Here is a 24,877-nt window from a genome sequence, read left to right as displayed (position 1 = left end):
AGCCCATGATGGCGTCCCTATCTCCTCGACTCTTCACCCGCTGCCTTCGCGTGCGCCAACCCCACCCATGGCTCCTCTCTGCACAGCGTTACGCCTCAACCAAACACCCGTCCAACTTCACACCACCCTCACAATCCGACCTCGACGAACTCCGCGAATCCGTCCGCGACTTTACACGAAGAGAGATATCAGGAGATCTCGCCGCTCGGACAGATAAAGAGAATGAGTTCCCCAACGACATGTGGAGGAAGTTTGGCGAGGCAGGCTTCTTGGGCATAACGGCGGACGAGGAGTTTGGTGGCTTAGCCATGGGGTATCAAGCGCATTGTGTCGTCATGGAGGAAATTAGTCGGGCGAGTGGTACGTTTGAGAATACCCTTTCCGCTTGTAGTGGCTTGGAAGGCTGAGGGGAGTAATACTGACAACTTGCAGGAAGCATAGGCTTGTCATACGCAGCGCACTCGCAGCTCTGTGTAAATCAATTAATGCTAAACGGCTCGCCGGAGCAGAAGAAGAAATACCTCCCCGGCCTCATCAGTGGCGAGCAAATTGGCGCGCTGGCCATGAGCGAACACTCTGCTGGTTCAGATGTTGTTAGCATGAAGGCGACAGCTAAGGAAGTAGACGGCGGATACTTGCTCAATGGCACCAAGATGTGGATCACAAACGGACCGGACGCCCACACAATCGTCGTCTACGCGAAAACCCAGCCCGATGCTTCATCGAAAGGCATAACAGCGTTCATCGTCGAAACAACCGCCAAAGGCTTCAGTGTCGCCAACAAGTTAGACAAGTTTGGGATGCGCGGCTCCAACACTGGCGAGCTTGTCTTTGAGGATGTATTTGTGCCTAAAGAAAATATCTTGGGCGAAGTGAACCGCGGCGTGCGCGTGCTCATGGAAGGCTTAGACTTGGAGCGGTTGGTGTTAAGCGCTGGACCCTTGGGCCTTATGCAGGCAAGTCTTGACACTGTCTTGCCGTATACGCACCAAAGAAAACAGTTCGGTATACCCATAGCACATAACCAGCTCGTCCAAGGCAAACTCGCAGACATGTACACCAAATTCCGCGCCTCCCAATCCTTCACCTACACCGTAGCCCGAGCGGTCGACGAATCTCACGCCTCCCCCGATATCAGAACACAAGACTGCGCGGGCGCTATTCTATATGCGGCAGAGAGAGCGAGCGAGGTAGCAGCTGATGCGGTGCAGTTGATGGGTGGCATGGGATACATGAACGAAGTCCCTGTGGGCAGGATATTGAGAGACGCAAAGCTGTATGAGATCGGGGCTGGGACAAGTGAGGTCAGGCGGATGGTCATTGGAAGAGCGTTTAACAAGGAATATAAGCAAGAGATATGATGAGAAACGAATGGGGAAATGAAAGCATTGTTGAAGTCCACGAGTTCCCCGAATAACCACCTACTTGCACTCATTTGAAGCAGGAACCTACCTGATACAAACACTCCTCATTCGGACAGCTCCCTGTAACCTCCTGGCTCGAACAAGTCACCGCTGTATCGAAGTCTTTACCGCCCATAGCTTCCTCCAGCTTACCCTGCCGGTTATCGCGCGCGTTCCCGTCAACAGCAGCTATAGTACCGACACAATCAAACTTCCCCTGGTCCGTGACGCCCCTGAATTTTAGATCGACCCTCATATGTGCAACCTCCTTCCCATCAGAATCCGAGACACTCACCTTCACATACGCCGGCGCATTGCACCACCTGATGACTCTACCGCGCTTATCCGGCTCATCAAGCTTGTTATCGCGATCCGGCAGCACCACGCACCACGAATTTTTGCAGAGCGCGCATATGGTCGACTTGCGATCAAACTTGTAACAGTTCTTGTCGTCGATGGTGGCAAGCATGAACGTGTCTGCGATCTGCTCGATGAAAGCTTGCTGCAGACCTTTGCGGTATTCTTCTGGGATAGAGGCGCTGGCGATATGTACATCGGCTTTGGATCTTTCAACGGTGCCACCCTTGTTTGAGTGCTCGATGCTGACAAAAGTATGTACGCTGGTTTTGCATGGTTGCCCGCCTTTTGAGCACTTCTTTTCGAGGAATTTCCTGAAATCGTCACGGATGAAGGTGCCGTAAAAACTCCCGATATGCTGGCGCTCGTTGCTAATCTCGATGTTGAATGTGTAGGGTTTTGGTGCCGTGGGTGTTGGAGTAGGTGTTGGTGTTGGTGTTGGTGTTGAGCTCGTGGCTGGTGATGGTCGAGTAGCTCTACAGCCAGGTGGTCTGCTGGCTTGGAGAGATTGGTTATGTTCGGAACGGGGCTTTGCATGTGAAATATTCTCGTCACGCGTGTGTCTTTTCATGGGTACTGCCACACATGCAGTCGCCAGTATCATAACCATAACGCAGAAGATCTTCATAGCATATGGAGCGTGGTCTATTCCGAGGGCTGAGCAACGCGCGAGTAGGAATTCTCTTAAATCGAAATGCAAATTCCATGACAGACCATGACTCTTCAGCTTCAGCGCTCGAGCGGTTATGGTGGCCCTTCTTCATTCGTCGCTGCTATCACATGGAGAACCTTCAAGAGAGGAAGCAAGCCTCAAACCGACTTTACTGTGAGAGTAAACATCGCTAACGCGAATCTTAGTTGTTGCCTTCAAGTCTGCTCTAAATAATTCGCTATTCCTGTATAACATGTGGTCGGGCTAGGCTATGTGAGAGCCATTCAGAACTTGGTCAATTCGCACTTGAGCTAATCTTTGATCAGACATCCTCGAGGGCATAATCGTCATCCAATCCTACTTGAGATCTTGTGTACGTCTGTCTCTAATAGCCATTAGCATGTTGTACCATTGACGTTCTTATTGTACTACGAAGGTGGCATTGGTTTAAAATAAGCAAAAGGCTCGTACTAAATACCTTTCGTGGAATCCACCGCCCTAATGAGTCATCCTCGGTTCGACATTTTAGCCCCACCTTCCCGCACACGTCTCTTCATCATCACGATATGTAATGTCTCGTTAGATAGAGCTGCCCTTTTTTCCTTCGACAACTCTTTTGTCGTTTGTATATAAAGATAATAATTCACTTAGTCATCATCAACACGGGCCGGTAACTCAGTGGTAGAGTGTAGGATTGCAGCCCATCATAGTCGTTATCCCGAAGTCACCGGTTCGACTCCGGTTCGGCCCTGTTCATTTTTGTTTTTTGTTCTTTTACATCAATCCAAACTAAGAGGCGTGGCATAAGCCCGCTTTTTTTCCTGCGCAACCTCGTGTGGGGGTGATTTCTGAAAGTGACTCTCAGGATTGACTAACATTCTGATGTCACGCCGGGAAAGATCTTCCTCCATCCACTGTTACCACGTGCACAATTGTATATGGCTCGGATTCTCGGTAGTCCCTTGGCCGGAATTCCTTTGCATGTCGTAGCCTCATGAGCTAACCTGGAGATACCGGATAGGTTTAAGGTCTCTGTGTCGTACATATAGGTACGAAAGTACGCGCGCAATGGAAGAATTTTTGCGCTTTCTCGCTCTCTCGTCTCGAAAAGCAGGCCCATTCCTCCTATTTGACTTTCAGTACTCGCCAGCATGTCGATTAAGGACAAAGTCATTGTCATTACGGGAGCCGCGTCGGGCATAGGCTTGGAAACCGCCCGTCTCTTCGCCGCGAAAGGGGCAAAGCTCTCGCTGGCTGACATTCAAGAGAAGCCGCTGAAGGACCTTGAAGCCGAACTCCAGCAATCAGGCGCTCAGGTCATCTCCCACGTAGTCGATGTCAGTAACCGCAAAGACGTCGAGAACTGGATCACAGCCACAGTGGAGAAGTTCGGTAAACTAGACGGTGCTGCGAATCTCGCGGGCGTCATTGGCAAGCAGAGCAGCGTTGCTGCCATCCAAGACTTGGACGATGCAGACTGGGACTTTGTCTTCGGTGTCAACGTTATTGGAATGCGGAATTGTTTGCGAGCTCAAATCCCGCATATGAACGAGGGAGGTTCCATCGTCAATGCAGCGAGCATATTGGGACTCATTGGTGCGCCGAACAATCTAGCTTACTGCGCGTCGAAGCATGCTGTTGTTGGTATGACGAGATCGGCAGCGAAAGAACTCGGTCCGAAGAAGATCCGAGTCAACTGCTTCTGCCCGTAGGTTCTACTCCCTGTCGATAGACATATTGCTAACTGGAGGCAGAGGGCCTATCGACACGCCCATGTTGAGGAAGTCGTACGAGATCAACGGACATCCTACCGACTATAGCTTTCTTCCACTAGGACGAGCGGCAGATCAGAAGGAAGTTCCGCCCCTGATTGAGTTTCTCATTTCTGATGCAGCTTCATTCATCACAGGAAACGCCATGCCGATAGATGGAGGGTGGTATTGTTAGATCTAGTAGTCAGCAGTGCTATACCACCTTTGTCGAATCACTTTCGAAGGTGCCTTTCAACTTCATGAAGGCAGAAAGGTGGTGTAGGAGCATACGGGGAAGTTTTGATGTATGTCAATCTTCAGGCAGGGCTCTTTCCATTGGAATAGTTGTGAAATATGGGTTACTATCGTTGGCTGGTTAGCTTATGTTTTTGTGTTGTTCCCGTGCTGCTGTAGGATTTCGTTGGGAAAGTAAAACTTGGAAGCACGGAATTTACACCCCCACGCGAACCCAACTTTGCAAAACAGCGCCAACCATACTTCGTAATGACTGACCATTTCACGATGAAACAACACGCAACACAGTATAGCAACATGTGTCATTGGATCAAGGAAGTCAGAGAATAGCTATCACATCCTCTGCCCTAATTGCGCTCTAGGAGCTGATTGCCTCGCAGCTTCAGCTCCGTTAGCCCGATCTTCAACTACTGGCCAGAGGATAGGAAGCATCGGGGCATATAAAGACGTCCCAAAACTAATTCAACTCATGCATACAAGCAAATGTTCCGAGATGGTGCTTCTTTGAACCCCTCATCTCAAGGTTGCGCACGCTCGGGTCAGAGCTTCGGGATCCCTTATCCGGCCCTACATAACAGAGGAGCTTCAACGCGGGAAGCCAAAATATTACAAACTCCCCCTGGCACCCAAAATGTATTGAAGAGAATAAACGGTGCAAGACAATCTTTCCTCACACAAAATGTCATCCATAGACCAACCGATTAAAGGCAAAATCCTTCTCCTCACGGGAGGCGCATCCGGTACCCAGCATCCTTAGACCGTCGGTAGCACAAATAGTCTAATAGTTCCAGGAATCGGTCTGTCAGTGACCAAAAAAGCCCATGAACTCGGCGCAAGAGTTCTAATCGCTGACATCAAAACTACACCTGAGTTCGACGTTTTCGCCTCTGGCAAATCTAACATACTTTACGTGCAAGCCGACGTCACGCACTGGCCCGATTTCAACAAGGTTTTCGCCGCTTGCGAAGACAAGTGGAATGATGTGCCTGATGCATATGGTATTTGCGCCGGCCTTTTCGACCCGCCATTCTCCAACTTTTGGCAAGATCCAGAGCAAGAGGAGGGTTATAAGCAAGTCGATGTAAATGTGAATCATCCCATCAAGTTGACGAGGTTAGCGCTAAGGAAGAGTTTGAGTCGGGGAAAGAGGGCTAGTGTTTGCATTATTGTGAGTATTTCGAGTCTCAAGAACAGTAAGCAAGAGGCACATCACGATAGATTAGCTTCCCGGAATATCGTGATACGCGTGGCTGATTGTACAATAGGCATCGGTTGGCGGCTTAGCAGGCAGTATAGCCGCACCACTCTACTGCGCGACAAAACACGCAATAGTTGGTTTCGTCAAATCTATGAAGGACACAGAAGCTCTTACCGGCGTGAAAATCACTACACTCTGTCCTGGAGTGGTCCTAACGCCGCTCTTTGACACAGTCAAACTGACGCAGTATTCAGTCACCGAAGGACGGTCACTCACCCCAGAGACATGCGCTGAGCACATGCTGGACCTGTTGCAGAAGAGAGAATATCCCTGTGGAAGCGTTCTAGAAGTTACTTTAACAGGCTCGAGAGTGATTCCGGAGTGGAACGTGCCGCCACCACAAGGAGAGGGCACGGGCCAAGAGATGATGGACGAGAAGTTTATTGAGAATCTGTTGGGACCGATTAAGAGGACGTTAGATGGTGAGAAACTATCGAAACTGTAGAGATGAGTTACAAAGAGACGAATGAAGCCGGAGAGCTTGGTATAATGAACAAGAAAATAATAAGGGCTAGGCTATGAATTATGCGTTCCAGACGCTAGACGTACTATTGATTTCGAGAGCAAGGTTATCCAGCCATGTCACTCGCCCATGGACCGACCAGCTTTGCAGATTTGCAGCGCTGGAATTAAAATAATACAGTCCCTCACTATGTCTCCGTCATCACTATGCCACCAACTAAACGATCGAACTCCCTCTTCCACTGTGGCATCATCGATCTTGGTTTCGGCTGCGCAGCACTTTCATCAAAGGGCTCCAAAGTGATACCGAGATTTTCAGCCGTATCTTTTGCTGTACTGGATCTATATTGTCGAATGACCACAGTTTGTAGCAAGAGAAGTTTGTCAAATCGGCGGTCTTTGATATTCTTGAAAAGCGCCTTTAGCGCCTGTTCCGAGGGATGGGGGTAATCAGTGTTGACGTGCAACTCGCAGATGCTTTTGGGCAGCATGTCGCCCATGCACGGTATATCAATGTACTCCCAAGCTCTTGCGCCTTCGGGAATGCTGGCATTGCGACCTAGTCGCTGGCCGCTCTCTAGAGGTGGTCCGCAGAAGGCTTGGACGTCTACTTCGAGCTTTTGGAGCTTTGGAAAGCGCATAAAGGAAGAAAGACCGTTGACGACGTCGCCGTGTAGCTCATCGATAGTGATAGCGAGGTCGAGGAGTTGCTCGCCGCAGTAGTTGGCTAATGTTTCCATGAATTCTCCTGCATTCCAGTCGTATTCGAGGCCGTCCCATTTTGTCTGATGGGAGTACCTGAAGGTCGTGAGAGCTGGCGTGTTCGCTAGTAGTGTCGCGAGAGCGGTGGCGTCCATACAGCAGCACGCAAGTTCCAATCTCGTTAGCGGCGACTTGGGACTGAGGCTTGGCCATTCGAACGGTATGCCTCCCCAGTCATCGTTGACAGCTACGCAGCTCACAGCATAGAGGTTTCGAATGCTTTTAAGCACCATGAAAGGCTGAAGACATTGAAGGCCGACTCTGACGTCGTAGCCTTCCTCGACGAACGGAAAGATAGTCTCGAGTGACGCTAATGGTTTTGATCGAATTCCAACACTATTTGACGTTGATACTAGTGACTCAATAGAGGGCACCAAGGCTTCGGCGGCCTCCGTGTTTCTGACTTCATGCCATCTGTCCGGTAGTTGTAGTGTCTTGAGGTTTGGCAGAAGTGAGAGTAGAGCGATAGTCGCATACAGCTTGTCCGCATCCTCGCTGTCGTCTGTGCTGTCCTCGTTGACAATGCTTTGCCACCATTCTTCCGGGTCCGCTTTGGTAAAGTATTCGGCAGAATACAAGAGACTTTTGATATCTTTTATAGCAGCTTCGTCGTCCCGAAATTGATATGTATCGGAACTCATACGAACGTCTACCAATGAGCGTCGATCCCACAAGTTCAAGGACTCGATGTACTGGGCGATGATGGGTTCCTGTGATATCTTGTATATGATGCTCAAGGTATCTGCGCGCCGTGTTGGGTTGGCGTTTGTTGTGTAGCTCCATTGCTTCTTCAACGCGTTGTGTCGCTCGATCTGGGATTTCGACCGTCGGTACACTGTCTTGCATGAGAGTACAAAGCCCTCGAGACCGCTTGGCAAAGTTAGATCTATGACAAGATCAAGAATCTCATATGGAAGATCCAGAAGGCCCATGTCGATGCCAGAGACCCTCACAGCGTTTGGCGGATAGGTGCAAGTACAGGAAGTGTAAAAGAAAAGCTATCAGTGGTATAGAGTACCATGGGGACGATATATACGGAAAGAAGCGTTAGGTGGTGGCGTGAAGTTGGGTGGCGAACGTCACGCTTGAAAATTTCAACGCTAAACATTTACGGGTGGGGTTTTCGATAGGACTCAAGAGACAAAAGTTTCATGAGATCAGGGGTAGCTCCGGGCCGATATATCAGAGAATGGTCGAGCGGGGCCTTTCGCCGACACACCAAAGGGTTTACTGGGGTGGGTTGAGCTCCGGCAGCGTGCGCTTCCTTGTACACTACTAGCCATTTTACCTGAATCTCCCACGCCAAGTGCTTCCAGTAAAGATCATCTTGCGCGTTGCAGCAATCGCCGAAAGACGTGGGTTGGATTTGGCATCCTCCATTGTCGACAATGTTTCATGCGCGGTATTACTATGGGGCAGACAATCCTGCATGTGACGAGCCAAGACTAGGAGGTGAGCAGTGGCGATAGGACCCCGAGGGTGTTCTACAGCGAGCGGCGGCTATCATTTCATCAACACCTTGGGGTACGATATCACGATATCTATGTCGACGGTAGTTGGCAATTCCTGAGACCGTGTAAGAGTAACGCGATGCGGACAGTGGATGGCAAATGGCAAGAGACACGGGGCTGGCTGGCGCGTGGCAACGGAAATACGCTCGCTTGGTAGCGCGTTGCCAAACCCTGCCAATTAGTGAAAACGCGTACGCAAACATTGAAGCCCAGCCACAGCACATCTTTGTTCATCTGTATTATCAGCTTTTGTGGCGGTGAGCCCAGCATGAAAACGCCCTTTCGCATTGCACATTGTATGCTTGTTCTCATCCTCACAGCGTTACTCCTCGGCACCGTCTTCTATGGCTTCTGGCTGCTGTGGGACGAGCAGCACCCCAAGCCTCAGGTCTTCGACGACTCCGAGCGAAAGCCGTCGCCTCAAGAGATCGTGAGTTCTGTAATGTCTGCTGGAAGAGAGGGTTTGCGTCTAACGAGAATGCAGGCTGAATCGATGAACACGCTATGGGACCAATGGGATGAGGACCATTGCAAAAACGTCTGCGAAGCATCATGGATTGCCTGTCGGCTAAGACACTGCGACGACCGCCCAGATGTCAGAAAACAAGAGCTGTGAAGATAGCTGTATGCAAGAATCGGTACCTGCTGAGATGACTTGTCGAGAGCGACCACTCCATACCTCCAAGATGGCTAGCATCACGTCTAGCAGCCTTCCCGACAGAGATTGAACTTCCCGTTGTCGCACGGCGGTTTGTTCATTTTAGGAAAGCAAAATTGTTGTTTGCTGCTGTTCCCGCATCGTGTGGGGTTACTTTGAGTACTCGAGGATAAATGATCAGTGCCGGCTAGCCCCACACCATCTATCTATATGGAAAAACAATGCTTCATGACCCCAAATTGCCAAATTTGGCATTTTGCGATTGCTATTGGCTTAGAGATCCCAGCAGCGTGGCTTTTCGCCGCTTAGAAGGACTAGCACTTCTTGGGTTGCGTCCAGAATTAGAGTTACAAGTTTATAGAGACATGATGTCCGGCCTCAGGGCGGGTGATTTACAGTCGAAGACAGTATTGGTTTCGCTATGGTGTCTCACATTCTCACTCTCGCCGCAATGGCAGCCTATGTCACAGCTTTCAACTGCACACGGGAGCATCTGCAAGATGTAGCAAACCAGTATATCGGCATGATGGCGACGGGCCAACACGACCGCTTCGAGAACCTCGCGTACACCATGGTATACGTCGAAAACAACAAGACATTGTCAATTCTCAACGGCACTCCAGCTTTCGGTATGACCATTGACACCAACCGGTCCCTTTACGACACGACACAATGCAAGACATTTACGGAGATTATCGTCACGGACCCGCTACATCCATATGTCATTCATACGCAAATGACTCTCGACAACGAGGGAAATGTGCAATTAATTGACAGTCTGGTCACGGACAAAGGCGACTGGGCGTTCAATGCTACAGGATATCGGTACTGGAACAGTCAAGAGAAGTGGGACCCTATTCCCGAGACCGAGCGCATATCTCGCGAAGCTATTAAGGCCGCCGGCGACGCTTACGCGGATCGATGCAACGATGTTACGGTGCAGGTACCCTTTGGAACGCCTTGTGCACGGCTCGAAGGCGGCGCGTACACTGGTCGAGGAAATTTGTCAGCGAATACGTGTAACATTGGCGGGCTTCCGGAACACATTCCAATGCTCAGCCGTAGATACGTTATTGATGAGGTGATGGGCGTCGTAGACATCTTCTTAGGATTTACAGGCTTGGATCGCACGAGGCCAAAGGAAGGCACACCAGATAGCCACCTGTTCAGGGTCGAGCAGGGCAAGATACGGTACATTCATACTGTGAGCGCATGTTTTGTTGACGGCTGCGGCATGAATGGAACTGGAATTCCACCCGGTATTGGTCGCTGAATATGGCTCCGGCCTAATTACGATATGTAGTCCTCTTTTCGCTACACGGTGCTATGAAAGTATCATCGCAGCGTCATGTGCATGCCATAGTCATTTATCTCGGATTTTTCACGCGTATCAACACTGCAATTTGTGCTTCTTCAATATGTCTAGTCTGCCACTTATGTTTCCCGTTTACCCATTCGAACCTTTGTTACCTTCTCAACCTCGAACAACCCAGGATCGCGATTCTACAAAGAGCACACCTGCGCATAATTACAATATATAGACACTGTGCTTTCCAGTTGTTACTTCAGACAAGAACATCATATAATCGTAAATTTCCGTCCATTCAAAAGCTCATCTCTTTTCACGGGAGGTTTAAAACTAGTCAATCTGGTGAAATGGGTGTGTTTGGTTCGCCGTTCGATAAAGAGTCGGCGATGCAGACCAGGTTGGCGTTCTTGAGTAGTCAGTCCACCAAACTTTTCCGACAAGTGAATCCACGAATTGAAAGCAAGTAAGCGCTCTGGGTCCCACGACATGTATGCTAAAAGTATAAACTCGTCTTTGTTGACAGGTCTCAATAGCCATAGTCCGAGAGGCTTGATATTGATCGTTTGCAAGGGAAAGAAGACAATGAGATCATTTGAATCAGCTTCGAAATCGAGATCCCAATACAGCTTGTTTTGAAGCTCGTGGAGGCGGTTATAGATGGTCCCGACAGTGCGATGATATGTCGTCGGACAGACTCGACCATTTCTAACTTGGTAACGCGTCTCTACAAAGCCACGAAGAATGAGCTTGCCGCATGGCAGTTTACTACTCGTATTATCGTCGCGGAATTGTTTCCGTAAGGCTGGATATGGGTGGGGGGAATTCCACGTCTCCTCAAAACCTAGATGAGCCCAAGAAGAGATTCTAGGTCCAGGATTCCGAAAGTTTGAGGCCACAAGCGGCCAGTCAATCGCCCATGAAGGTATGGGTTTCTCGCAATTGCCTTTGTACTCGCACTTGTCGAAAATCTTGAGCTTCGCGAGTAATGTGAGCGCTGAACGACCTTTTTCATTCGCTTGCATTAGTATCGCCCAAGTGACTGTTGAAAGAATCGAGGCCATGTCTGCGGAATAGTCGATGGGGATGAAAATAGCATTGTGCCTTGTCATAGTCCAAGTCTCAATTGACATTGCTCTTGCAGGGAGGCCTGTTATCCCGAGGACCCCATATATGTGATCTCTTGGGTTCTTCGCGCCCAGAACCCCTGTGTCTAATAATGTCTCTATTAAGTCTAGGTTGCCTCTTGCTCGATGGACTATTTCGAAGCAGTTGAGGCGAGAGCTATGCAGTTGATTCAGCCTAGCGATGGCATCCAGTTGAGACGCAATCTCTTCAGTGGGAGCTTTGTGGCTAATTTCCGGAGGCGCTCGTCTTCGATGCAAAAGCAAAGGCTTTTGATGACCCGACTTTTCGTATGAGTCAAGGTCCGCTAATTCTAGTAGCCGACCGGGTTGAGCTAACAGGTCGTTCCACTCGAAACGACAACGCCCACATTGAAATCGTAACTTTCGAGCGGCAAACACCTCTTGTTGCACCCACATTCGCATGAACCAAGCCCTTGAATAGATATATGACAACGCCTCGTGAATCCCCCAGAAGTCAAAATCTTTGTCGATGGCAGGTTGTAGCTGACAGTCGCGTGTGTAGTTTATGAAGGTTGCCACGTCTTGTATTGGCCCCTCGTCGGCAGAATCTATCCAGGCAATGACCTTTGCAGCTTTCTGATATATGATAAACATGTTTGATACTTGTTTGCCACGCTCCTCGTTGGCGCTCTGATCAATACAAATAGCATCTACCCAAAGGTATTTATCCTTGCCCTCGAAATTTCGAATTGATCGCAGAGCCGCCGAGAGGTTTTCTCCGATAGAAATCTCGACACCATTGCACACAAGAATTTGCGGTGTCTCCTCACTTCCCCAGCTGTATGACAGCGCATCGTATTCAATCAAGCGATTGCCAGCAGGCGTATGCACTCCAAGGCCCTCGAATTTGGCATGTAATATATCCGCGACATACATTCTGCAGACTAGTGGCGCATTAGGTGCAGTGTCGGCACGAAGTAGATGTATAATTCGGGTCTGATGAGGCTGAAGTGGTGTATATAGCGCCTGTGCGATAACCATGATTATAGACTAGCGAAGACTGAGTAGCATATTGTGAAGCTATTCGTGATGCCAGCAAAGGAATAGTTTGTTTACTAAAAGAAAGAACCGCCAAATCAAAGGACAGATCTCGAATCGGAGTTGAAGTTGGATGAAGATGCGAGGAGATGAAGAATACATTTAATGTGGGGTACATTACAAAGGAGCTCATTTATTTTGAGTGGTGGGGCTAAAATCAAGCTTTACGTACAACATCTACGATAAAGTAGTTCTATTTATTTTTAGGTTTTATATACAACGAGAAAATGGGAGTATCACAAAAGATAAGCTAATCCGTAACTGATAAAATCACTCTTCCAGAACAAAGTAGCTATCATGAAATATTTTTAAAAGACTTTATAATATATTTAAGTACTATATTAAAAGTCTACTAGAAATTCTTAAGAGAGTTTAGACGTACCTTGCTGTTGTTATACTTTCTTAAGCGCAGTGAGCTTAAGACGGCTAATGCTACAAAGATACAAGTTCCTTCGTATAGTTGAGGGATAGCCGTGTGGGTTGAATGTATTTAGATGCTTGTACATTTAAATCGCTAATTGAATGCATACAAACTCTAAAACGCAGCATATAATACATGCCCTTCAACAGTTCCTTTTCCTTTTTTGTGAAATTAGGGAATCAACTCCTTGTTGTCGATGTAGAACAATCCATTTCTTAGACGGATTAGGGCTGATTACCCCATTGGGAAATTTGCGGAAGATGTTGGCAATGTGACCAACTGGAGCAGCGAGCATGTCCATAGATCCCTCGAACCACGGGTCTTCGCCCGCACTGGGATGGCTCCTTGACAGCACGGAGGCTTTAGTCCTACCAAAGTTCTTTGCTAGGCTCTCCGACGATCCACGATTTTCATTTTAACTTAGCGCCTTCTCAAGGGCGGGCAGGTCATCTCTCTCTTCCTTCTTCTTTGATATGTTGGGAAAGGACCGTCTAGAGTTCTTTTAGCTTGGGGATGTATGTTGAGTCTGCGGCATGCGTCCATAACATTCCTCAATATCTCCATTATAGCAACAATAGAGAATAACAGGCATATGCAAAAGAAAGGTGGGAGAGCGGGCGGGCAAATAGAGAGGCATGTGGAAATTATTCAAATACTCGAAAGAGCCCCATCGACTGCTATTGCCAACGCCCCTTTTTCGTTATAATCAGCGATTACACAACCAACCGACAATTACGCCGACCATTATGTGCGTTAGCCAGTTTGCTGCAATCTGCTGAAATGCTTCCATCGATAGACCTTTCTCTATCATAGACCGAGTATCTACCCTCTCCACAAAAGGCACCCTCGATGCTTCACCGTCTTCCACAACCATGTATGGCGATCCATGCAATTTCTTTCGTGCTTCTTGACATGTCAACCAGTCGTCGTAATACGTTGCAAATTTCGGTTTCGTGATCTCACTCAACACGTTCTCCTTCGTGATTGTATAATCCCGTCCAAAGTGACCATGAGCGCGACCAAAAACAGGCGGCAGCTTGTACTGAGAGAAGCGACATAGCGCGTCGATATGTTCTGGAAATAGTACTTTTTTATCTTGCCGGAAGACTATGACACTACCGATTCTTCCTTGATCCGACGGTTGGATTTCGCCCCATCGTGCGCCTGGGTATTTATTTAGGTTTTCGAAATCACAAATGAGGAAAAGTGAGCTGGCTTCTGGGTTGGAACAGTCCAAGGACACATCGACAGCTACCTGGCTATTTCGAGTAGATTCGGGGATGTGCTCTACTCTAAGGATGTGCAGTGGCAACTCAATCCGGGTTGAAACTTGGGAAGTAGTGGTCTGATCGAACACTGGGTGGCCGGCCGAGAGCTCGGTGGGCTCATACTTCGGTCTTCCTGACACGACGTCTTTCGTGCAGTTGATTCGTACGCCCAATATGACTCGGGTCTCGACTGGTTTAACTTGTAAGTGTGCTGTGGCGGCCTTGGGTTGTGTCTTAACGATCGCTCCTTCTTCCCGCGCTCTTTCAGTATCCTGAGTCTCATAGGAGTGTTTAGCGGGAGCTATACCCCTAATGTGTCGTAGCTCCATCCTAGTGCCTGGGAATGACCATGTGCTCAAGCGATCTACGATGTGACGGAAGTCTGTCATGTCAAGGTCATCGCTCCGATTTGGATCTATAGAGAGTCCCTCTTCCCCAATCGCAAGTATGGGTCCATACCAACGAAAAGGCCATTGCGGAGAACCATCCACACAATTTGGAGTACTACGGTTGGGAGCGGACCCGTCGATCATGCCCGCCTCGCGTATCATCAAGGAGATAGTATGTCGTAGTGGGCGATCCAAGACGTCGTTATGTTTGATTGGCTTGTATTCCACCGCTGTATTGGGTCCTAGCAAGTTGCGCTTCTGTGGGTAGTCATATCCATCATCTTCAGGCTCGTCGTCTTCGAGGTCATCGTCAAATCGTCGTTCGAACTCCAACCAAATGAAGCGTGGCTTGTCGTCGTCGACGGGGAAGTAGATGGCCCGTCTATGCATTGGGGTCGGTCTTTTGTCGTCGCTAAATTCCTTGAATATAGAGCAAAGAAGTTTATGTTTCTTCCAGGCGCGCTTCCGGCACAACTTCGAACAATAGCGACTATTGTCGCAACCTGCGCATGTCATGCTTGCTGGTGTATTGCATATTTCACAAAGTTCCGCCATCGTGTTGCGTGGTGAGCTTGGGTTTGCGTCAAAGGGCAAGAATACTGGGTTGGTGAGAAGGCTGAAGAGGCGACGGGGCTGTCGTAGCCTTGCTGCAGCCAAGACCATGGTGCAGCCACTTGCAGAAGCGATACAAAAGCTTTAGAAGCACGTCGAGATCAACTGCGAGACTCAGAAGACTGCCAGAGTTTCCTCAACCTACATACAATGATTTCTTCCTTTTTTACTCCGTCATGTTCCTGGTGAATTTTTTACTCCGTCATGTTCCTGGTGAAGCACCTGGCCATTGCTCTCTTGCAGCGATAAGGATATCACAACTGTGGTTTTTTGGCCCCCACGACTCCATCAGTCTCATAGAGGTCCTATTTATGTAACTCGGGTAATCACCTTGGCAGTTAGAATTGAGGCTGGCCGAAGGGTGACAGAGCAACTCAATAGGTGTTGAGGATTGGCGTGGAGGTTGACTACAGTAAAGAGATGAGATCAATACCCTCGGTGGATGAGGGGTCCATTAGCTGACCGAAGCTACGTCCCTGACGCCACAAGCAATATACCCATATCTCATTATCAGCGATTGTATTTTATTCTCCCGATAGTTCTATGCCAAGTGTTTCTGGCCCGTGACTGGACAAACAGCTCCATCAGCTGTACCTGCTACACTCGGATGTGTAACAACCTTATCCTTATGATGCCCAACCGTCGCTTTGGTCACCGGGCACACGTCTCCCGCGCTCGCCTTCAACATATCTGGATGATCAGGTGGGAGTACTGTTGTAGCAGTCCCAACAACCGGGCAGAGGGCGTCGTCCATTTCTTGGGCCCTGGGGCCGTTAACGGCAGACTTGAGGGCGGGGCACTGCGTTGCCGTGGTGGAATTGGCAGGGAGTATCCCAGGGATGGAGGGGTGTGTGTGTAGGTTGTGGTGGTGGTTCGTGGTTGCTCCTACGACGGGGCACTGAGCTAGTTAGTATTAAAGGGACGGTGCGCAGTAACGAAGGGACCGTACAGTCTGTCCATCTTTGCTAAGGTCGACAGAAGGGTGGTTTGGTGGGAGCACGTCGTTTGTTGTTCCGATGACTGGGCAAGCCATATTGATGATATTCTTTCAATGGGCGTAGGCGCTTTGGAAATCTTCTTTGAATATGCTCAATGCTTTGATGTAAAATTTGAGAGGAAGGATGGCGTGAGAGGAAATATCGCGTGAGAAGGACAAAAAGACCATCAAATAGGGCGGTGTACGAAACCGGCCACTTTTAGTTGCCCTTCATGGCCGTTTTCGAGCTACCCCGGATTTGCAGGGGGTCTTGATGTCAACGTCATTGTCAGCGTTATCAAGCGATTGCTGATTGGCTAGCTAGGCTCCAGCATGAAACATCAACCTCTATGACCGCCTTTTCGGTCACTAGCCTGCGACCTGGACATTGCTCAACAAAAGAGTGCCTGTAGCGATAAAAGGAAGATGGCGAGGTCGAGAACGAATAGCTCAAGGTAAGTTCAGGTGTGTTGGGTGCGTGGGTGCTTACGAGTGAGTAGCTGCACTGGGAGGGACCTGGCAACACGCGTCATGGCATCTCGCCTACTATCTTGCACTAAATGTTTACTATAGATCAACTATATGCCTACTATATAGTAAGTCGCTTGCTAGCGATACAAGTAAGAATATTGGAGGCTGAGGAGGAAGCTCAAGGGTGACTGTGGCCCGGTCCGGACCTGCAAGCCCGGAGAATTCTCCGCTGCTAGAATCTACAATCATTGCAAGTGCCTGAGGTCGTTCGGTATTTTTAATCTTAGCATTCTTTCATCTACCACTTCCTTGGTTGTTCTCGGTCAAGGACGTAGGGTTTAATGCGTTGGCTGTGAAATTGTATTCTATTTTAGAGAATAAATATACCGTCTATCTCGCAGAATAGATACACCTACGGACCAGTCCATCCGCTACGCCTTAGCCAATCTTCAAAAGAGCTAGCAGTAAGACCCAGCTCCTCGCTAGATTGTTCAACCTCTAGTTCAAAGGCTCCATAGCAGGTCTTGTCGGTTGGAGCTATAGCAGCCCATTGCATCATTCCAATGGCGTCCTCCTTGAATGCTGGGCCAACGAGCGCAGAGCTCAAATTACCGAACTCCTCGAACGAAATTAGAGAATGAACGGCCGGTTTTCCAGTAACGCGCGTGAAAGCTTTCGCCATACCTTCGGGAGTTATCCTAGGACCCAAAGCAAGATAGGTTTGCCCTTTAGTCTTTTCAATACCTAAGCCAAATATCTCTTCAAGTGATTGTCAGCCTTGACTTGCTAGGGGGAAGACAGCTGTTGAATGTAGTGGTGAGCACTTACTTGCGGAAAAGGCTCCTATGTCGCGTACAGGATCTGTCCATTGGACCGTTTGATTCCCGGGTAGGGGCATACAAAATTGTACCACACCATCCTCTAAGGAACAAATCCATTAGTTCTGGTATCGATATGTCATTTGAATTTTGGGGAAATAAGAGAGGGATACAAACCACGAAGCCGGCAATACTGTGACCAAACCAAGTTGGTGTAAAAAAAGCCTATACATGACGGACACGTCAGTAACCCCGCGAATATTTTCGAAGTTGTAGAGATACCCGCTACAGAGTACTCACCAGGAATCAAGGAGGTAAAGCCTTCAAGCTCTTTTCTTGCCAATTGCTCAATAGTATACTTGTTGTTCATGTGATGTATTCGTTTGAACTGGCCGTCGCTTGCTTTGACAGTATCAGGTAAGCTGCTATACACCAAATGCTTGATGCAGCACTCCTTGGCAGCGGAGATAATATTGCGCCCTGCATCAATCTCGTGTTTCAACTCCTCCTCTTCAGTAATAATTTTACCAGGGTACCGTTCACTGGTCATGGCGAAGACGCCGTGTGCACCCGTAAAGGCGCTCCGTAGGCTCGTTTCATCGTAAACATGGCCACTGACCAAGCTCAGACGATTGTCAGTAGTTTGGTATTCTGACAAAAGCTTCTGTGCTTTTCCTGATCTGGGATCTTGGGTAAGAGCTCGGACAAACCAAGGACCACCATATTCGTTGCTCAATAATGCCTGAACAACGCCAGAGCCTTGGATTCCCGTGGCGCCAACGACGACTATGGTTTGTTGCGATTGAGTGGATGACATGTTGTTGAGACCTTGCGGCAAGGACCGGGACATGGCATAGGACGAGGAGCGTGTCGGTAGATTCTGGCTAGCCTCAGGAACGGTGCGATTACATATTCTTACTTATAGTCTAGTATTTCAGAACTATCGTTATGAATTGTTAGTAACGACAGCCGGAGTTAGAAATGCGGAGGCGCTGCCGGAGTTAGGAATACGGAGTTAGGAATTAATAGGACCCACAAAATACTCAAAGTAACAGTTAGTAGGCACCAGAACATATGTAACGGCTGTTAGGTCAGCAACAACCATATTGCCGATAGCTGTCATAGGAGGATTTCTAAAGCGCCTACGCCCTACTTGAGCTATCCCCGGTTCTGTGAAAGTACTTTGAATCCGGAGATGATTGTGATTTCATTGATTCTGTCAATGCGAATGCAACCCGGGGGTTGTAACACTCGCAACTATACTGTGCGTAATAGAGACGTATAACTATCTTAAACATTACCTCTACTTCTTTCCAAGCAACAAAGTATATTATTATGTAGTAAAATACTTCTAGGGCGAGTGGCCGGTTAAGGCAAGTAGCTAGGTTTTGCTACAACCTTACTAATACTTAGAATTTCTTTGTTTGAAAGTAAAGTCAACGCTAGGGCGGATCATTCAACGCAGTAAGAGAGATCAGTGTAAAACCACAGTTCAGGTGCTATACCCAGTACCTTAACACGTCATGTATCCATTATACCTATGGTACGTTTGCTATACCTAAACCACATATGCTCTTTGCTTCATATAGCGCTCAGATTAACCATGGTACAGGACAGTTCCACTACCCTAAAGCGAAATCAACATTTCCAGACTTTGCACTGGCTTTGAGGCGGGCGGGGTACTATTCATGTTTCATGTTGAAGCGTTCGTCAAGCTAGTCGAAGCCGTTAAAAAATGTCTGTTACGTCCGCCAACGAAACTGAACAGTTCCTTTACGCGCCTAGTTTCGACCATGCTACCAAGGACCCGGTTCAAGCTGCCATCCCAATATCCTCCCACAACCAATTAATCATCATTGGAGGAAATTATATGCTTTTGAATCAACGGCCATGGAAGAAGATCCCAGAGTTGTGTGCGATACGGTGGTTTATTGACGTAGATAAAAGGGAAACAGCGTTTGGTGCAGAGACATCTGCATACGAGCATTGAGACTTCTGCGGTCGCGGCTGCAAAGAGAGCGGAGCAGAATGATCTTCCGAACGGAGATCTGATAATGTCTTCACTTATCAAGCCGGATGTCGTAACTACAGACTGAGGATTCCTGGTGATGAGGGTGTCATTACTACGGTTTTTAACCTGGGTTTTGCACAGCAAGATGTGCCAGATTTCTTGGTAGATGACTATTCATTCACTAATACTTGAAGAGTTATTTACCTCCTTCATGGTAAAGTATAACCTCCATCAATGACAATATTTGCGCCAGCTGTGAAATATGTTAGCACACATGCAGTTCAACATGGAAACACAAATAAAGACTTACTCATATATGTGCTCGCATCGCTCGCTAGGAAGACATATGCGCCCTTCAACTCCGCTGGGTCGCATAGTCTGTTCGCTGGTATCATACTAAACCACTTTTCCCTCCATTCCTGTGGGTGCACTGCCAGCATATCCGTCGCGATGAAGCCAGGACTGATGCAATTGACTCTCGCGAAATCGACCCATTCAACGCTCAAACATCGTGCGAGCTGCACAACGCCAGCCTTGGACGCGTTGTATGCGGCCTGTTTCTGCGGGACGTTGACTAATATGGCCGATACCGAAGCTGTGAAGATGAGATTTCCGCGGCCTTGCTTCTTGAAGATGTTGCCCGCGGCTTGAGCAGTCCAGAACGCGCCGTCAAGGTTGACGTTCATGATCGCTCGCCATTGGTCTTCGGTGTAGTCTTCAGCTGGATGGTGGGACGCAATGCCCGCGTTTGCGACCACAATGTCTAGGGAGCCAAAGTCCGAGGCAACAGTGTTGAGAACTGTGGTGATTTCATCCTTATTTTCCACTGATGCCTTGTATGCTTTGACCGTAACGCCAGTCTCGGATGCCAGCTTAGCTGCGATCTCTTCTGCATCTTTAGTGCTAGTGTACAGGATGGCGACGTTCGCGCCAGCTTCAGCGAGGGCCTTAGAGGCAGCAAGACCAATTCCGCGGACGCCTCCTGTTACAGCTGCATTTTTGCCTTTTAGCGAAAATTGCGACGTAACGTGGACATCGGGGTTAGAAGGCTTGTAGAGTGGCATTGTATGCAATGATCAGGAATACAAAAGATAAGTGCAAACGAAACGAAGAGGCAGCTTTGCATTGTGTCAAACCGTTGTGATGCGGATATACTAGTTGGTAGGCCTTCGGAGTGGGTGCACCTGCATCCTAACGTTTTCAAGGGTATGTGGAGGTTGTTGGTCATCGTGCAGCGCACGTCGGGGATCCTCCACCCCCGCGAAGGTTGACGGATGCCCTTGACCCCACACCCCCGGAGGCGCAACATCTGACCATGTAGGGGCTCTACAAAATGTGGTTGTTGGGCTTAACTCAACCTGGTAACACAGGCAAATAAAAAAGATGTCGTCTGCTAATATTGCTGAGAGGGTAAGAGCGGTCCTTTACCAGCTTTCTTGCCTCAAGCTAACGTCTGTGCCAGAACCCAGCCTTCGTGCTTCGTGCGGTGAAAGACGTCGCATTTGAAGACCGCGAAGTCCCTCAACTACGCGACCAACATGAAGTTCGCGTCCATATAGCACAAACTGGCATCTGTGGTAGCGACGTCCACTACTGGCAGCGTGGGCGAATCGGCGACTTTGTTCTTAACAGCCCCATCATTCTTGGTCACGAAAGTTCTGGAACAGTCGTCGAGATTGGATCTCAAGTCAAAAACCTAAACGTAGGTGACCGTGTGGCCATTGAGCCCGGCGTTCCGTGCAGACGGTGCGATTACTGTCGCGCTGGCTCGTACAATCTATGCAATGATACCATCTTCGCGGCCACGCCACCATGGGACGGAACGCTTGCCAAGTACTACACTGTGGCAAGTGATTATTGTTATAGGATCCCGGACCATATGAATATGGAGGAAGCTGCTATGGTTGAACCAGTCTCGGTAGCGGTGCAGATTTGCAAAGTCGCGGACTTGAGGGCGAACCAAACTGTCGTTGTATTCGGCGCCGGCCCAATTGGGGTGCTCTCGCAAGCAGTAGCTAAGGCATCAGGAGCAAGAAAGGTTATTGCAGTCGACATTTCGCAAGCGAGACTAGATTTCGCAAAGTCGTATGCGGCAGATGGAATCTTTCTACCTCCCAAGGCAGAGGAAGGGGCGGATGCCGTCGCACATTCGGAGAAAATTGCTGCCCTAATCAAGCGAGAATTTGATCTTGGTGAAGGCGCAGATGTTGTACTGGAATGTACAGGCGCCGAGCCCTGCATACAAGCCGGGATCAATGTGGCAAAGAAGGGTGCTACGTATGTTCAGGCCGGTATGGGGAAAGAGGTAAGTACACTGCTACATGCCCCTCTACTATATTTACAGTTGGTGCTAATGGAAAACCCAAAGAACGTCATATTTCCCATCACAACGGCCTGTATTCGAGCTTTGACCATCAAAGGCTCTATCCGATACTCGACTGGCTGCTATCCGAACGCCGTGGAGCTGGTGGCATCAGGAAAGGTCGATGTGAAGAGGTTGATCACAAATAGATTCAAGTTCGAAGAGGCGGAAAAGGCATTTGAACTTGTAAAAGCGGCTCAAGAAGGTGTGTTCAAGGTCATTATTGAAGGCGTCCAGTAAATCCTGCACGAATAGTATGAATATGTCATGGATCTCTATTTTATTTTGCTTTGAAGTAACAGTGCTTCGACTTGGCTAGCCACAAGACTTGCTTTTTATTTCGCATCGATGGAATCGTAGCCCGGAAGACGACGAAGTCGAGTCGTCAAGTAGCTGTTGTCCGCATCTCATGTTTGTTGGCTTTAAGCATAGAATATATGAGAAGCAGGAATAATGAAGCTCTACTCAAGCTTTAGTAAGTTCGAGAAACTATGATGAACGGCAATAGCAACCGAAGGAAGCTTCAAGAACACAGTAAGCTACGAGTAATCACGAATCTAAGTGCTAAATAGAATCCTGCAATGAGTCAGGAGTCATCTGTTGAAGCTCTCATCAGAGTCGCGCCCTTGTAGAACTGAAGAAAGATGATCGTATTGATGATGTTCTATGTGTGGGGGGAAACTATGTTTATATACAGAGGGGAGTGAAACCAGAGTAAGCTAGTCCGTATGTGGACTAGCGTGTCGGGCACATGATGAATCACGTGTTGGGAATCCAAACCAACAGCCCTCGCCACTTACAGCTGCTATCCACCATATTGTCCGCTGCACCCCTTGCAAGTCTATGCGCGGAAATGATTAACCTTTCTGAACATCCTCGGTCGCATGCGTCTCTACTGTAGCAAGGCAACGGCGGTGAATCAAGACCAGTGAGTTGAGGGGATATTAAATGGCGTCATGCTATCCCGTTAGTTCGAACTAGCGTTGGGGTGACAGTCACCCGTGGACCGTGACCTAGTATGACTCGCGCATCATATTTCCGGGCGACTGCTGTAACCCGCAATTCGGGTACTAGGATCTACTACTAAACCTGGGGTTATGGGGTATCCATGTGCGACGCGTGCGGAGATGGCTATCTTCATAGCCAGGGTATTAAATCAACCGACAGCCTCTGCGACTGAGGCATCTTCGTTCTTCCTATCTTCTCTCTAGTACTTAGTCTCATCGAACCACTATGAAGGACGCGGATATTGTAGGCCACGCCATTGCTGAGGTGCTTCCTCAGACCACCAAATACTGGTTCCAGATACCGCATCTGCGCCGACTGAACTTGATCTTGCTTATCCCTCTCCTGTCTTCCGCAGTAGCTGGATACGATGGTAAGATTCATCTAGCTATAGTTGGCAGGTTCTTTCTTACATCTAGCAGGCTCCCTGATGAACGGCATCCAGTCGTTGACACAATGGAAAGAGTACTTCGGTCACCCTACAGGTGCTTTGCTTGGCCTTGTGAACGCCGCTCAGTCTGCCGGATCAGTCGTGGTTCTACCTTTCGTGGGAATACTGTCGGATAAATACGGAAGGCGCATCGTTCTTTTAAGCGGACTCCTTGGAGTTGTTGTAGCAACAATTATTCAGGCAACTTCGACTACCCTGGCCCAGTTTGTTGTCTCAAGGTTTGTGGTCGGCGCTGCTGGCATGTTCGTAGTACAGCCGTCTCCCATGCTTATTGCAGAACTTGCCTACCCGACACATCGAGGAAAATATACTAGTGCCTTTTGGACTATGTACTACCTAGGTGCCATTCTTGCCGCCTGGACTACATTTGGCACCCAGAAACTTGGAAGCAATTGGAGCTGGAGGATACCTACCATTCTTCAGGTAGGATATCCATGTATTCAACTTGCCTTCTTTTGGGCGTTGCCTGAGTCACCTAGGTAGGTTGCCGGCAACTCATTTCATGGAGCATACACTGATGAGATTCTAGATGGCTTGTCGCCAAAGAGCGCAATGCAGAAGCCCGTGAGATCCTCGCTAGATATCATTCCGGCGGAGACGAGGATAGCCCACTGGTAACAAGAGAGATGAGCGAAATTGTACTTGCAATTCGGCAAGAAGTGGCCGCGAAATCAGTGAAGTGGAGCGCGCTTGTAGCCACCCCCGGCAATCGACGGCGATTGTTTATCGCGATGTGTCTCGGCTCATTCGCTCAATGGAACGGTATCGGCGTTGTCAGCTACTACCTCACTCTGGTCCTGAACTCGATCGGCATAACGGACCCTTTTTACCAGACACTCATCAACGGCCTACTTCAGATCTTCAACTTCGCAGCAGCTGTGAGCGCCGCTCTCCTAGTTGATCGGCTCGGAAGACGAACCTTGTTCATCTGGAGCGGTATTGGCATGCTCGTCTCCTACATCATCTGGACCGCTTGCTCGGCAGTGAATGCCGAACAGAACAACAAAACAGCAGGTTATGTTGTCGTGGTGTGCCTCTTTGCGTTCTTCTTCCATTATGACATTGCCTATACGCCACTCCTCATGTCGTATCCGACCGAGATCTTTCCGTATAGTCTCCGATCCAAGGGCATGAGCTGCGAGCTGCTCTCCATCTACGTCTCCCTGGTGATCCAAGCGTTTGTCAACCCTATTGGAATGGAAAACCTCCAGTGGAAATATTATATCGTATTCTGCTGCCTGCTGGTAGTTTTCCTGATAGTTACATACATGTTCTTTCCAGAGACCAGGGGTCGGTCATTAGAAGAGATTGCAGAGATCTTTGACGGGCCTGGAGCTTCGCCTAATGTGGATCTTGTGGAGAAAGATGAAGTCCATAAAAAGGAGTATATTGAGGTGTCTTAAGCGAGGTTCCCACGGTTGTACATTTTATAGCCCAGAGATATAAATCGTTGAGCACTGCTTCGTTGTTCGCATTACTAAAGCGTAGTATCTATTCGTCTGGGCTCCTACAGTTTATAAAGAATGTGGATG

General features: G+C 48.7%; 14 protein-coding genes and 1 non-coding gene across 15 annotated transcripts; 8 read left to right on the top strand and 7 right to left on the bottom strand.

The window, feature by feature from the left end:
* Positions 1–8: 8 nt before the first annotated feature.
* K460DRAFT_404339 (acyl-CoA dehydrogenase NM domain-like protein) lies at positions 9–1,361 on the top strand (the record flags this gene model as incomplete). The annotated part of the gene is made up of 2 exons (XM_040936717.1): positions 9–360; positions 433–1,361. The coding sequence occupies 2 exons, from the start codon at positions 9–11 to the stop codon at positions 1,359–1,361; spliced, it is 1,281 nt and encodes a 426-aa protein (XP_040791651.1).
* Positions 1,362–1,431: 70 nt separating this feature from the next.
* Positions 1,432–2,388, bottom strand: K460DRAFT_404338 (uncharacterized protein; the record flags this gene model as incomplete). The annotated part of the gene is made up of 1 exon (XM_040936716.1): positions 1,432–2,388. One exon carries the CDS (start codon positions 2,386–2,388, stop codon positions 1,432–1,434), a length of 957 nt encoding a protein of 318 aa, XP_040791650.1.
* Positions 2,389–3,076: 688 nt separating this feature from the next.
* On the top strand, positions 3,077–3,163 carry K460DRAFT_t27. Its single transcript has one exon. It is a non-coding gene; the product is annotated as a tRNA-Cys (tRNA).
* Positions 3,164–3,304: 141 nt separating this feature from the next.
* Positions 3,305–4,442, top strand: K460DRAFT_84935 (3-alpha--hydroxysteroid dehydrogenase). Its single transcript, XM_040938751.1, has 2 exons — positions 3,305–4,120; positions 4,167–4,442. Exons 1-2 carry the CDS (start codon positions 3,564–3,566, stop codon positions 4,357–4,359), a joined length of 750 nt encoding a protein of 249 aa, XP_040791649.1. The 5' UTR covers positions 3,305–3,563; the 3' UTR covers positions 4,360–4,442.
* Positions 4,443–5,097: 655 nt separating this feature from the next.
* On the top strand, positions 5,098–6,121 carry K460DRAFT_404336 (NAD(P)-binding protein; the record flags this gene model as incomplete). The annotated part of the gene is made up of 3 exons (XM_040936715.1): positions 5,098–5,158; positions 5,210–5,586; positions 5,684–6,121. 3 exons carry the CDS (start codon positions 5,098–5,100, stop codon positions 6,119–6,121), a joined length of 876 nt encoding a protein of 291 aa, XP_040791648.1.
* K460DRAFT_84966 (uncharacterized protein) lies at positions 6,086–8,070 on the bottom strand. The gene has a single exon (XM_040938753.1). The coding sequence runs from the start codon at positions 7,830–7,832 to the stop codon at positions 6,327–6,329; it is 1,506 nt and encodes a 501-aa protein (XP_040791647.1). The 5' UTR covers positions 7,833–8,070; the 3' UTR covers positions 6,086–6,326.
* Positions 8,071–8,679: 609 nt separating this feature from the next.
* Positions 8,680–9,027, top strand: K460DRAFT_278150 (uncharacterized protein; the record flags this gene model as incomplete). Its single annotated transcript, XM_040928228.1, has 2 exons — positions 8,680–8,841; positions 8,896–9,027. 2 exons carry the CDS (start codon positions 8,680–8,682, stop codon positions 9,025–9,027), a joined length of 294 nt encoding a protein of 97 aa, XP_040791646.1.
* Positions 9,028–9,490: 463 nt separating this feature from the next.
* On the top strand, positions 9,491–10,342 carry K460DRAFT_375801 (uncharacterized protein; the record flags this gene model as incomplete). The annotated part of the gene is made up of 1 exon (XM_040934810.1): positions 9,491–10,342. One exon carries the CDS (start codon positions 9,491–9,493, stop codon positions 10,340–10,342), a length of 852 nt encoding a protein of 283 aa, XP_040791645.1.
* Positions 10,343–12,057: 1,715 nt separating this feature from the next.
* Positions 12,058–12,399, bottom strand: K460DRAFT_280001 (uncharacterized protein; the record flags this gene model as incomplete). The annotated part of the gene is made up of 1 exon (XM_040928374.1): positions 12,058–12,399. A coding segment is annotated over one exon (342 nt), but the record flags the coding sequence as incomplete, so codon positions are not given.
* Positions 12,400–14,591: 2,192 nt separating this feature from the next.
* Positions 14,592–15,194, bottom strand: K460DRAFT_278315 (uncharacterized protein; the record flags this gene model as incomplete). The annotated part of the gene is made up of 1 exon (XM_040928244.1): positions 14,592–15,194. A coding segment is annotated over one exon (603 nt), but the record flags the coding sequence as incomplete, so codon positions are not given.
* Positions 15,195–15,792: 598 nt separating this feature from the next.
* Positions 15,793–16,284, bottom strand: K460DRAFT_353979 (uncharacterized protein; the record flags this gene model as incomplete). Its single annotated transcript, XM_040931755.1, has 2 exons — positions 15,793–16,149; positions 16,201–16,284. The coding sequence occupies 2 exons, from the start codon at positions 16,282–16,284 to the stop codon at positions 15,793–15,795; spliced, it is 441 nt and encodes a 146-aa protein (XP_040791642.1).
* Positions 16,285–17,046: 762 nt separating this feature from the next.
* K460DRAFT_330686 (NAD(P)-binding protein) lies at positions 17,047–18,442 on the bottom strand. Its single transcript, XM_040930782.1, has 4 exons — positions 17,817–18,442; positions 17,694–17,741; positions 17,527–17,619; positions 17,047–17,457 (listed from the first exon to the last, which is right to left on the bottom strand). Exons 1-4 carry the CDS (start codon positions 18,364–18,366, stop codon positions 17,111–17,113), a joined length of 1,038 nt encoding a protein of 345 aa, XP_040791641.1. The 5' UTR covers positions 18,367–18,442; the 3' UTR covers positions 17,047–17,110.
* A 1,294-nt stretch (positions 18,443–19,736) lies between these two features.
* Positions 19,737–20,591, bottom strand: K460DRAFT_393993 (oxidoreductase; the record flags this gene model as incomplete). The annotated part of the gene is made up of 2 exons (XM_040935963.1): positions 19,737–19,780; positions 19,838–20,591. 2 exons carry the CDS (start codon positions 20,589–20,591, stop codon positions 19,737–19,739), a joined length of 798 nt encoding a protein of 265 aa, XP_040791640.1.
* A 245-nt stretch (positions 20,592–20,836) lies between these two features.
* K460DRAFT_415512 (GroES-like protein) lies at positions 20,837–22,136 on the top strand. Its single transcript, XM_040937740.1, has 3 exons — positions 20,837–20,937; positions 20,990–21,832; positions 21,896–22,136. Exons 1-3 carry the CDS (start codon positions 20,911–20,913, stop codon positions 22,127–22,129), a joined length of 1,104 nt encoding a protein of 367 aa, XP_040791639.1. The 5' UTR covers positions 20,837–20,910; the 3' UTR covers positions 22,130–22,136.
* A 758-nt stretch (positions 22,137–22,894) lies between these two features.
* K460DRAFT_415511 (general substrate transporter) lies at positions 22,895–24,748 on the top strand (the record flags this gene model as incomplete). The annotated part of the gene is made up of 3 exons (XM_040937739.1): positions 22,895–23,267; positions 23,317–23,824; positions 23,875–24,748. Exons 1-3 carry the CDS (start codon positions 23,123–23,125, stop codon positions 24,746–24,748), a joined length of 1,527 nt encoding a protein of 508 aa, XP_040791638.1. The 5' UTR covers positions 22,895–23,122.
* Between the last annotated feature and the right edge of the window lie 129 nt (positions 24,749–24,877).

Source organism: Cucurbitaria berberidis (assembly GCF_010015615.1).
Source record: "Cucurbitaria berberidis CBS 394.84 unplaced genomic scaffold K460scaffold_2, whole genome shotgun sequence".
NCBI classification, from domain to species: domain Eukaryota; kingdom Fungi; phylum Ascomycota; class Dothideomycetes; order Pleosporales; family Cucurbitariaceae; genus Cucurbitaria; species Cucurbitaria berberidis.
The sequence above is the reverse complement of the archived record's forward strand: the minus strand, read 5'-3'. Positions and strand labels throughout refer to the sequence as shown.

Coding starts and splice junctions, on each gene's coding strand:
- K460DRAFT_415512 (XM_040937740.1), top strand. CDS start 20,911: ATGTCGTCTGCTAATATTGCTGAGAGG. Junction 20,938..20,989: donor CTGCTAATATTGCTGAGAGG/GTAAGAGCGGTC, acceptor CGTCTGTGCCAG/AACCCAGCCTTCGTGCTTCG. Junction 21,833..21,895: donor AGGCCGGTATGGGGAAAGAG/GTAAGTACACTG, acceptor GAAAACCCAAAG/AACGTCATATTTCCCATCAC.
- K460DRAFT_330686 (XM_040930782.1), bottom strand. CDS start 18,366: ATGTCCCGGTCCTTGCCGCAAGGTCTCAACAACATGTCATCCACTCAA. Junction 17,620..17,693: donor ACAGTATTGCCGGCTTCGTG/GTTTGTATCCCT, acceptor TTTGTTCCTTAG/AGGATGGTGTGGTACAATTT. Junction 17,458..17,526: donor CATAGGAGCCTTTTCCGCAA/GTAAGTGCTCAC, acceptor AATCACTTGAAG/AGATATTTGGCTTAGGTATT.
- K460DRAFT_84935 (XM_040938751.1), top strand. CDS start 3,564: ATGTCGATTAAGGACAAAGTCATTGTCATTACGGGAGCCGCGTCGGGC. Junction 4,121..4,166: donor CGAGTCAACTGCTTCTGCCC/GTAGGTTCTACT, acceptor AACTGGAGGCAG/AGGGCCTATCGACACGCCCA.
- K460DRAFT_84966 (XM_040938753.1), bottom strand. CDS start 7,832: ATGGGCCTTCTGGATCTTCCATATGAGATTCTTGATCTTGTCATAGAT.